This window comes from Coturnix japonica, chromosome Z (genome assembly GCF_001577835.2).
Source record: "Coturnix japonica isolate 7356 chromosome Z, Coturnix japonica 2.1, whole genome shotgun sequence".
Taxonomy (NCBI): domain Eukaryota; kingdom Metazoa; phylum Chordata; class Aves; order Galliformes; family Phasianidae; genus Coturnix; species Coturnix japonica.
In genome coordinates, this window is record NC_029547.1 from 29,078,442 (window position 1) to 29,090,647 (window position 12,206).

At 39.3% G+C, this 12,206-nt stretch overlaps 1 protein-coding gene across 2 annotated transcripts in view; it reads right to left on the bottom strand.

The window, feature by feature from the left end:
• Positions 1-6,930: 6,930 nt before the first annotated feature.
• BNC2 (basonuclin 2) overlaps positions 6,931-12,206 on the bottom strand; it is a 370,614-nt gene continuing 365,338 nt past the window's right edge. For both annotated transcript variants that reach the window (XM_015849045.2, XM_015849043.2), the window contains 2 exons: positions 10,397-10,450; positions 6,931-9,702 (listed from right to left, as the gene is read on the bottom strand). In XM_015849045.2, coding sequence (XP_015704531.1) covers positions 9,687-9,702; positions 10,397-10,450 — 70 coding nt within the window. In that variant the 3' untranslated portion in view covers positions 6,931-9,686. The remainder of the gene's footprint in view (positions 9,703-10,396; positions 10,451-12,206) is intronic.

Genomic DNA, 12,206 nt, shown 5'->3' on the forward strand with positions numbered 1-12,206 from the left:
ACAAGTAAGAGTCTCCAGATTCTAAAAGCAATGTGCTAAATACTGAAATAGGTATCTAATCTTAAAAATAAAATAAAATAAAAATTCTTTCGCACTTTATTGCTCCAGGCTGTGTCTGGAGATGTGCTGAAGTTGTTGCAGGAGTCTTAAGTAGTCAGCTTTTTTTCTGTCCACTGAGTTTTCAGGGTTGAGATTCATGCACCTCCATTTGGTATCATATGTTCAGACAGAATACATTAACACATTAGTGTCTGATCTGGGGAAATGGGGCTGTTTTTCCACCTTTCATTCCTCTCTTTTTTCCCCCTTGCTTTCCTCCCTTCTCTCTAGGCATGGCAGTGACTGAAATCTGTCTTTCATTATCACACATACAGTGACTTCTATCTGCTTTTCCATATGCCCAATCAGTAAAATATCTATTCTGTGGTCAGTGGATAAGGATAATTACCCTTTAATGCTTTAGTGAAGAAAATTAGGAGAAAAAAAAGTCTGGAAAATTAAATGGTTTGCATTTACTTTTAGACTTTTAGAGTTCGAACTGAATACTGTTTTGAAGGACAGCATATCTGCAGTGATGAACACTGCTGAAATACTCAGATCATTCATTTCTTCATATCTTAAGAGGTTCCATTTGACACAGTATACAAATTGTGTATTTGCCATTCCTGAATGTGATGGTAAGCTGAGCAGGCACCACTTCTTGATGAGAAAGCAAGTAAAATTCAGTCTCAAGTAAAGGATATTTTTGAAATCATTTGGAACTTTAGAAGGATCTAGACCAGGAAGACAAGCACTGCTTTGATAAGAATACTTTCATGTTACAAAAACAGATATGTTTGCATAGGCAGAACAAAACTCAGCATTTATGTTTCATGTCATCAGGTACCCTGTACTCACCCATACCCATGCTCTCTCATATCTGGAAGGTCATACATCCTATATTTAAGCTTTGAGACCTGTAGAGGTCTACATTAAAACAAGGGGAAACAAGCAACAGCTCTTTTCTTGAAATATTCTTGCAGTGTGTTTTTCTGAGGCATGTGCTTTTTTTCCCCTCCTTTTTGTTTTATTTCTAATCAAGCCTTTTAACAAGCAACTCTGAGGCCAACCATATAGGCTATATTGCAAGGAATGTCCTGCATGTCTGCTCCTGTGCAGATTTTAGATGTTCCAGGGGGTTCCAAGGACCAGGCTCCTGAAGTTAATGCCATTTTATTTACAAGTGAATGTCCTTTCCAAACATTCCTCTCCTTCTTTTGGTAACAACTGAGAACTGAAATAGGAGGGGGGGGGGGTATGCATGCTGCCTCAGGGCCAGGAGTGACTAGATATACAGCTAATTGTTTTGGCTACTTTTTAAAAACTTCTCCCAGGGGCAGAAAAGCTGATGAATTTGAAGGATGAATTTGTCTCAGGCTCGATCTGTGCTTCCCAGACCTACAAGAGTCATTGCACGTTACATAGTTTGGAAACTGTAGACGATGCATTCTCTCCTCTCAGCACAGAAGTGCCATAGGCACTGTCATTAGTTGAACACTGCCATTTTTACAATTACAAACCCTGCCATGTTGCAGAGAGGGGCTGCAGCTGCTGCTTCTTGGGGTACTGAGTAAAGCATACTTCTGTGAGGCCTCCAGAGACCCATGCGCAGCATAGCTTATTGAAACAGATGGGGTGAGGGAGGGATGCTTCATCGACAAAGCACATTTGTCTAAATACAGGAAGAATGAAAACACAGCACTTATCACTGGTACTTAATCTTAAATCCAGAGAAGTTTGGAGTTGGGGAGATGAATGTTGTGTTTGCCATGGTGCAATACAGAAGCACATTAAAAAAATAAAAATAATAATAAAAAAAATCCTTCTTTATTCCTCCTTGAGTGTATCCACCACTTAATAAATGCACGGAAAGCAATGAGGCTGCCCCTATGAGCAAGCTGAGAGATAAAGCAGAGCATTTAGATCACTGTGAACTCATTCCATCTATGCCTTTTCCCACCATGTAGAGGAAATTCAGTACAGAGCCCTCAAAACATCACACAGATCTTGCCCTTATAGAGCTTCATATTTTCGAAACCTGGAACTAACTAGCATTATCATGGGTGTTCCGGGGTCTTTCAGTTTAGACTGTCACTACATTTACAGACATTAGAGGGTAGCAAGTTACCAGCTCGATGAGATATGAAGTAAATTAATGTTCCTGTTTGCATAGGTGGGGAAACCGAGTACAGACTGGATGTCACAGGAGTCAGAGGTAGAATCTAGAAGTAAATTCCACTCTCCCTTTATTCAAGACCTTTTACTGGCTCTTGAACATCTTTTGTTTGTTTGTTTGTTTGTCATAAAGAGGGAACAATTCCACATTTTCAAGGACAGTGAGGAGCAGCAGGTAACCTATTCCAAGGCACTGGTGAGTTTTCAACATCTTTAACACAAGACAATGCTTTAATTACAGAATTGTTTTGGGACAGGTATTTATCAAAACTTTGCTTCTCTGGCTTTGGCTAAGGCTCATTGCTCTGTTAGTGCAGTTGAGGCCTAGTTGTTTTATAGATGCTGGACTAGAACAGGTGGGGAGATGATGTCTAAGTTAACCTAAAACAAAATGTTAAGCATGAACATAAATTAAAGTATTATTTTGCCAGATTGTCATTTTACTTTCCCATGCCTGATGAGAAACCTGCACACCTGCTTTGAGATTTATCATTACTGAAGCTTCTTGGGAATTCCATGATTTTACTGTTTGAGTGAGAGGATTAAAATGTCTTGGGACACAGGCCCAGCCTGGCTTTTATAGCCTTGGTTTTGAGCAAATACAAGTCACTACAGTATAAAATACCTTTTGGGAGAAGGCTGCAGGGTGACCTTTCAATGGCCTTCCAGCCTACAGGAAAGATGGGAGGGACTCTTCATCGGGGAGTATAGCAATAAAGCTTTAATCTAAAGAATGGAGATTTAGGGTAGATGTTAGGAGGAAATTCTTTACTTTAAGGGTGGTGAGGCCCTGGCATGAGCTGCCCAGTGAAGCTGTGGATGCCCCATCCCCATCCCTGGAGGTGTTTAGACCAGGCTGGATGGGGCCCTGAGCAGCATGAGCTGGTGAGTGGGAGCACTACCCATGACGGGGAGTTGGAAACAGATGGTCTGCAGCTACTGAGGGGAGTAAAGATATCAAAGCTTAGATGAAATTATTAGACTTTTTAGGGTATATCCTTATCAGGTACAGCAACTGCACAATAAGCCAAACGATATTTACCTCTGACAGACAGTTAGCCACCTTATTATTCCAGTTATATAAACTGTAGTCATTCCTGAAACAAATCTTACACTGTTCTGCGGGAAACATTTCTATATAGACTGACATCTTCTTTAAATTTGCTGAGCAATTTGAATGGCAAAATAGTATATTTTCAATAGGAAAATTATGAATGATGGGCTGTATCTCAGGATAGCAAAGGGACTATAAAACTAGCTCAACCAGCCAGCTGAGAATTTCCCTGGAGAATTTTCCCAGCTCTTGGCATAGGGGACATCTCAGGGATATGGCCAGGAGGGGAGGAGGAAAGGGGCGTGCACTGTGGCGTAATCCTTGGGGGCTATTGTTTGCTAAAGCAGCCCCAAGGTTGCTTTTAATTGTGTTGTGGGCTAAACTGGCTCCTAACCAGCTGCTGGGGTGTGAGAACTACAAATATGGTAGAGGCACCTTTCTTTCCTCCACCCCCCAGCTGCAGAAAGCACAGTTTGGCTGGGGAGCAGGAGTGAACCTCCTGGCTTATTCTTGCAGCTGAGTTTTCTGTGCTATGACTTGTCACTGGGTCCTAGCTCAACCTCATGCCAACTGTTAACTGGATACATTATTAATTTCCATAACTTAGATCTCTTAATAATTGGGCACAAAGAGAAAAAAAGAAAGAAAAAGAAAAAAAGAAAAAAAAGAAATTTTTGGCATGGGTATTAAAAAGTATGCTTTCTAAAAAAAAGAAATAGAAATAGTAGGAGAAATAAGACTTCAAAATATTCTATGGTTATCTAATATAGGAAGGTGTTAATTGATCAGAAAAGAAACAAGTTACTCTTTTGCTTCACGCATAATAAAAAGAAATCACACCCAGTATTTTCTCTGCTCTTCTCCGTTCTAGTGCTGTATACATTTTTTTCTTCCTGCCCTATAGACAGCCACTCATTATACCAATTTTGAGAGGTTCATTTGCCATAGGTTCTGCATTTTGCCTGACTCTTAGTAAATGCTTAACCTGAGACAATGACTAGGCCTGTAGGTGCATCAGTGAGGTAGGCAGATAAAGCTTCACCTCCCCAGGAACAAGTCCACCCCCCATTCTTTTATCTTTGTGGGACATGTACTTTGAAAACAATTCTACACAACAGAAAACTAGTGTGTTTTCCAGCATGGACAGATAATTGTGGGTCAGGACTTAGTGATGGGCTTAGGAATGCCAGAAAATCCTGTTGTCACTTCATGACTGTCCACACAACTATAAAAAAAAATCAGTTGTACAGATTTCTAAGCTGTTCCCTATCCTCTATCAGCTGCTGTATTCCCATAAAAACAAAGGAAAAAAAAACCAACAACCTCTTTACCTACTAGGTATGCCTTCGGTGAACCACGAGTTGTAGGCACTAGAGTGAACGTTGACATCTGCAGACTTTGGGTAACAGATCATAATGCAGACAGCACTAAACAAGCTAATCTGAAACTGGCACTGTCATGGGCAATTGCAACATTTACATCCATATTAGAGAGCCAGCACTCCAAATTACCCCTTTCTTCTCTTCATCTAGATTAATGCAGAGTGATAATACTTTCTGCCCTTTATTTTGTGTATTCTTTTTCTATAGGATTTACTAAAAAAGACTCACCTGCAAGGTCACATAGTTGCTCATATTACCTGTCATGGGAGAAAAATACAGTTTTGATCCATTAAATTGTTCTGACCACTTCAGGGTGGTCTGCCTTACTGCAAATGCTCTATGAACTCCCACCTACCCCCACCCCATACCCTCCATCCAGACCCTGCTGTTTATGCTATACCCTAACACAGAGATGGAAGAAGATTATGAAACAGGGAAAGTATCCAGGAACAAAATTGCATTTTTTTTTTTCTTCCATATTCAAGTGGTAAATAAAAAGTCAAGCCCATCTGACAATGGGAAATGGGTTTGAAAGCAAAAATAGAGCCCCACATTTTGTCAAATATCCAGCTTTTTTTTTTTTTCTTTTTTGTTTTCTGGTGAGAGGTTTTCATAAGAGCCATAACCCCTTTTGGTGAGGTTACATCACCATTTGATCTAAACCCCCACAGTAAGACTACATCTGCTACTAAGCTGTGTTGTAAATGTCTTTAATTTTTATATTTCATCTGAAGGGAGTTGTTAAAGTGGGTTTACAGGGTGATGGCTCTTTGAATAAAAGACATCAGGACTGAAGCAAAGCACTGCATGACACTTAATTTTCACTCTAATAAGCCCTCCTAAAACATTACAAGATTTTGTTTTTCCCTGAACTTGCTTTCCCTTCCTGCATGATAATTCTTTTTCTTTATCCCTCCTACTTTTTTAGGACACATTTGAGGAGAATGGTTTTATTTTTGCCCAGATGACACCACTTCTCTTTTCACCCTAAGCCAGATGTGCTTCTCTCTCTGAGAAAAAGAAAAAGAAATCTCTCTGAAGTTTTTTTTCTTTCTTTTTTTTCTTTTTCTTCTCCTCTTTTTTTTTTTTTAAAGCCATTGCTTTTATTTAGTTTTAGTTTTTTGTGTTTTTTTTTAAAATTTTAATTTTTTAATTTATTTTTATTTTAATTTTTTTTTAAATTTAATCCCTTCTAGCTGTTCTTTGGTACTCTCTGAGCCTTTTGTTTGACTTTTGTCTGTGAGGGTGGGAAAGGATCCTCCAATATGTTTGTGCTCAAATTTTAAGGTCCCTTTGGATGTGTTCTCCAATACACAAAAAAGTTCTGTGCTGGCTGAGCAAAACTAAGTGTGGAACCCTTCTTGATCACCTGGAGGGGTCATTGTAGAGCAAGCATGAAGTATTATCTTTCTCAGTCCCAAGTGCTTTTATTGATTCCTTTTGCCCCAAATAACAGACAAGAAAGAAAATGTGGACTCCAGGCTTTTGGCATGGCAACTCAGATCTAAGAATATTCCCACAAAGCTATCAAACCTGGATGGTTTGGGTTTTTGTTTGAAAGTCTTGTTATAGTTCTGGAGAATAAAACAAATTATTAGGGATTTTAGACCTTGGTCACTGATCAGAAAATTGCAAGAGAATAAAAATCTCCTCAACAGAAAAGAAAAAGAAAGAAAGGAAGGGAAGGGTTAGGGAAGGGAAAGGAAGGGTTAGGGAAGGGAAAGGAAGGGAAGGGAAGGGAAGGGAAGGGAAGGGAAGGGAAGGGAAGGGAAGGGAAGGGAAGGGAAGGGAAGGGAAGGGAAGGGAAGGGAAGGGAAGGGAAGGGGAAAGAAATAATATCAGTATTTACAATCTAACAAACAACATATAAAACCAAGAGGTCCATCTACAATATTCATTTGGAGAAAAATGTCATCAAAATGGAGGGAGATTCTGCAGCAGTTTGAAGGGAATTACATGTTTGCATCTATTTGGAGATGTGGGTTTGAAACGATTTCAAGCATGTAAGAGCATCATAGGCCACGTTCACCAGGCAGGCCTGAACTGAGAGTAAGGTGTTGTAATTCAACCTGGGGCTTCTGGATTATGGGATACACAGAAATTACCAGCTAGATGAGATGAGAAATATTTTTCTCTCTTTTAAACCAGGAAATAGTAGTGGGTCTCCTAAAGGAATATTATTATTATTGCAACAGTAATGTATTGAAACTAAGCACTCAGAAAGTCAGTAAATTTCATAAACAGATTTTCCCCACAAGATTTATACAATCACACTGAATATTTATTTTTGATTCACAATTTCATTGTGAAATGTGCATTTTAATGGATTATATTTGTCATTAGTGCACACCATAAATACAATAGTAATCATCAGATTCATAGCTAGCACTCATGCAGAGCTGTACATAATCACAATCCTCTACAAACATACTTGCCTCATGCTCAGAGTTCAAGTGGTAATTCCTGAATAAAGAGCACTGGAGATCAGACTTGTGTAACACTCAGAACCATCTGTGCTCCTGGGGCTGTAGGCTGCAGACAAATGCCTGACTCCCTACTCTCAAGAACTTCTCGTCTGGACTGTTTTCCTATGCTGGCTATTCATGCTTTCTTTAAAATCAGCAGGAATAGGTAAAGCTCAGCGTGCACCCCAGTTACCTCAAATGTAGGGGCTTACCGCCCATTTCCCAGTAAGTAGAGAGTGTGGAGATACAATATTAATTTGACTTCTGGAGTAGATATAATCTACTTAGAGTCAAGCTATTCTCTTTCATGCTGTCCTGTTAATATGTTTGGATATACACCCTTCCCCTGCTTCACAAAACTTCAGAAAACCCAACTTTCTCTGAGGTATGCCAGGTGCTGGACTACTCCCCGCTCTGTGGGTGTTCTTCCTCAAATTATTTTGTTTGTATTGAATTGTGCCTTCAGGGCCTTATCTTGCATTCCTTGCACACCCAGCACTCACTGAAGCTGAAGGAGATACAAAAGGCAAGCCTTTAGCCTGTGCAGGGATCTGTTGAGCTTTCTCCTGATTCTGCCTCCTGGTATGGGCTCCACTGTCCGAAATCCTGAGGACTGAGGATTTTGTGTAGTCTTTTTTGTGCAAAGTGCAGTCTCTCTTCCCGAGTTCAGAACTTCTTTTGCCCCCCTTTATAATTTTTCTTTTTCTTTTTTTTTTTTTTTTTAATTGGGCGGTGGGGAGGGGGAGAGGGGGGTGGCAGTGGCGGTATTTGTAGTTATGGTATTGCATGTTCTACCTTCATGGGCATCTCTGCTTTCTGAATTCAGTGGACACAAATACTTTGTTTCTCAAGCCACATATACACTGCTATCCAAGACACTGAAACAAATCTCATTCCTTCCACTTACCACCCTCTGAAGAAATCACTGCTTCAATGTTTGTGGTATGTGTATTATATTATATTCTTAGTGATTCTTTCATATCTATCCTTATTAAAAACATACTTAGCGAAGTTAATTAGGGGTAATTTGCATTCAAGCTATTCATTATTTACTTATCTTTGAACTGCAAACTGTAGGAATGCCATTTGTTCATTAAAATTCCCAATCTTTGCCCACTTTCTCTTTGATAGCACAGTGGTTAAAGAAAGTTGTGCTTAGCTGCTGACTAACCATTCTCTGCACACTGCGAAGATGGCTGCAGGCCATTATTTCAGCATTAGAAAGTAGTTAATATTGAATGCCATGAAGTTAAATTTGTGTTCATTTACTTATTATGCTGGAAATCAGTTGTTCATCCTGTACAAATTCCCCAGCACTACTCTCAGCCAAGTTCCACAGACTCAAAAACATGCAGAAACAATATTAAAGGTGGGGAGGTTTAAAGGGAATAAAGGGAATTAAAACAAAACAAATCAAACAAACAACAAAAAAAAAAAAAGATGAATTAAACTGATCTCTTACAAAATGTTTGTGACTCCCTGCCTTGGATAAGGGTTCTTTCATTACCACTGTTATCACCCTTGTTAGTTCCTTTCAGTAGCACAAGCCTGTCTCTAGAGAAGGAAATGATACCTCCACAGCAAGAACCACATAGGCAAGACAAGAAAACAATGGCTAGAGAAGTAAGCTCTCTCAGCAGAGAGCTCCAAGGGTGGCCAGATCTTGGTGTGCTGCAAGGACTGGGGCAAATAATGCAAAACAAGTTTAGACTGTTAGTGCCTACTCAGGGACTGCAATTTACTTCTGTTTGATTTTCCTCTTCCAAAACCTAAAAATGATGACATCTTCTGTCCCCTCCCCCTTCCCTCCATCTATTGAACTAATGAGCAAATAAGGAAAGAAAATTAAAGAATAAAAAATGTAAGCAGTGATAGGCTGAGATCAATAAACTGTAGATTGCTAGCACTGAGTGAGACTGAGTAATCTTCTGCATATTGCATGTTGAGTTAACTTGCAAGAGAAATATGTTCTTTCTTATTGTCCTATGTCTCATTGTGGAAAAGGAAGCAGGAACTGCAAATTAAAATGCCCTTGATTTAGGTTCTGAAGAGAGTGCTGCCCAGGAGTTCTTTCTTCTATTGCTACATGCTAGAAATTGAACTGGGTGCACCATTACAATATAGGAGAATATTTTATTAGCGTTTTCAGCCTGTGACTTCTCTTGCCCTCCCTCCTAACAAAAAACCCACTAACACTGCTTTTGTAGGTGACATCATAGAAGATATTATTCTACATCAGCAAAGGACTGTTGTTTCAGACACCAATATAGGGCAGAAAGGTACAGATCAAGTGTCCTAAATGATACCACACTAAGGATTATTCACAAAGTAAAGATGGAGCTAACAAAAGTTCATCTATAAGTGGACGACTAAAGACAAGTGAATTGTGCTCAAAGACCTAGGTTTGGATCACATAAGCTTCACACAAATAATGAGAAGTCTCTGAGTCATCAATCCGAGGAATGTATCGCTCTTAAGGACAGTTTCTTTCCTTCCATTGTCAAATATTATACTTGGGTGAGAGTCGATTTCTCCAAATCATGGCACATAGGAGGAGGGATGGAGGTCTTTTCAATCCCAGGGGAACCTATAAGAAAAGTCAGAGCAAGAAAGAAAAGATAATCAACATCACATATTTTATGCAAACAGTAAATTTATGTGGGGCATAACTGTGGAGAAAAGTTTGGGATGCACTAGGCACAAAAATGAACAAAATAAGGAGGTTTAAGTATGAGCCTCACCTCTGATGAGCAGAATATCTGGTATTTATATACAACCTCACATGAACAGACTATCTAGTATTTATATATAGTTGTAGTTCTCACTTCATGAAATACCAGCCAACATCTTAAGAGTTAGAAAAGCTGTTCTTTTCTTCTGAAGTCTGAATATGACAAAGCAGAAAGCAAGGAAGACCACAGACTTTCATGTAACTACTCAGATGGGAACCCATGTTTACACTTTCCTTGCTAGGATCTGCCAAGCCAAATTAGTAAATCAGATTTTCCCATCTACAGTTGGTAGAGTTATGTACTGAGTGTTGTACATACAGTGTCTAATAATCAGACGTGAAGTAGGCTGTGCTTTACCACTTCTTGGTGAGAGAAGGGAAACTAATGTTAAAGAAAGCAAGCTCATTCTAACTGCTTGTAAGACCCTTTTATAAGGAAATGCTGTCTACTTCCAAACACTCTCATGTCAAAAATCAACAGTTTGTCACAAAGGGGAAGTGTAAAGGGCCTGTGAAGAAATTAAAGAATCCGTATGCTGGATTTACTTACGTTTGCATAAGAATAGGGTACTTTTTAATCTCTTGAGCTTCTACAGGAAATACTCTGGAGGGTCAAAAGAGAATAATTTAATTACCTCAGAGATTCACAATAAATTAGGCTTCAGTGATGCCTAGGATCAGTTACATTAATAGGCAGTATGTTTCAGTCAGAATATTTGACAGTTATACAGTGAAATTTTGGCACCAGTGCATTTCCATTGGTTTCAGAAGGTCAAGATTTAGCTTATGTTAGCGGTAAACACAAAATGGAATGATTACCAAATAGGTTGATTCAGGGCACTGTTAGTCTCCTAGAAGAAATGAACACACTGCTTTCAGAATTTTCTTTTCTGGATGCTACAAACTTGATTTTCCTGAAGTCAGCTCTGTCTGCCAATGTATGTGTGGCAACAGCCCTAAACACGGTGAAACAGAAACAATATAAAATGCTGAATGCAGCACTTTAAGTGAATTTAAGTGCATTTTTGGAAGTAGATTTTGAAACCATTTTTAATTTCTTGGGCATCTGTAGTCTTTGAAAGCAGTGCTACATAACACACAGAAAGAAAAGGCCATTTAACTAAGACAGGGGAAGTTTAGGTTAGATACAGGGAGGAAGTATTTCACACAGAGGATGGTGACACACTGGAACAGGTTGCCCAAGGAGTTGTGGATTCAAGGCCAGGCTGGATGTGGTTCTGGGCAGCCTGGTCTTGTGGTTGGTGACCCTGCCCACAGCTGGGGGAGGGGCTGAAACTAGATGAGCATTGTTTTCAGCCCAGGCCATTCTATGATTCTATTTGATGATTCTATGTAAGTGCATTATAGAGACACAAATTCTGATCTAAGTACAGAATGAACTCAGGGCTACAAAACAAGTTTTCTATATATCAACATCAACATACTGTGGTCTGGACTGGAACTGTTCTGCCATAAGCCTAAAACCAGATCACCTCACCCTGATGTCTCATTTTGACTGTACTTTCACATGTATGCATGCACATGCATGCACCCACATACATATGCATGTTCCCTTCAGTTGTTTTTCATTCATGTCGCAGAGCTGTATGGTCTCTCCTGGATAAGCTGTGTTAAATTAAAATTAAACATCACCAAGCTTTGTGCTCAGCCTCCCTCTGTGCATGCTCTGCTGTGGGTGTGCAGGGGGTTAATATCACAAATGTTCCACAGGAGGTTAGTGGGATTCAGTTTCAGCTAACATTTATTTTGCCAGCTCCTGTTCACTTTCATCTCTGCTTATGAACACTATTATCTTGTTTGTAATAATATATATAGATCACTGCAGCTGTGCTCTGCAAAATTCATCCATTTTTTTGAGCTTTGTAAAAAAATAATACCAAAACCCATGTCTTTTATCACAGTACTGAGCCCTGTGAATTCACCCACCTTCCCAGCCTAGTCACTCATGCAGACTGTAAGAACGCATGTGTTTGCAAACTTTACACTGAAAATGGACTACCAGATTTATAATGTAACCTCACACCCAATGTGCTAATTGTGAGCAGTTGTGGTTTTTTGTTTTTTTTTTTTTCCCCCACAAAAAAAGGACTAAGTTACTTTAGCTTCTTTGCATTTTGTCTTTTCCTACTGTTAGTTTCCTGTTACTATTTCTCCCATATACAACTTTCCCAGCATACAGTGCTTGAGTCCTTCTGTCCTCAGTAAATTGCCAATAATGATTTTAGTATCTGACTATAGTATTTTTCATATCTTGCCAACATACACCTTCCTACCATGAAGTTATGAGTGCTAATTATTGATGGACACTGGAAAGGATATCAGTGTCTTTAGCATTTACT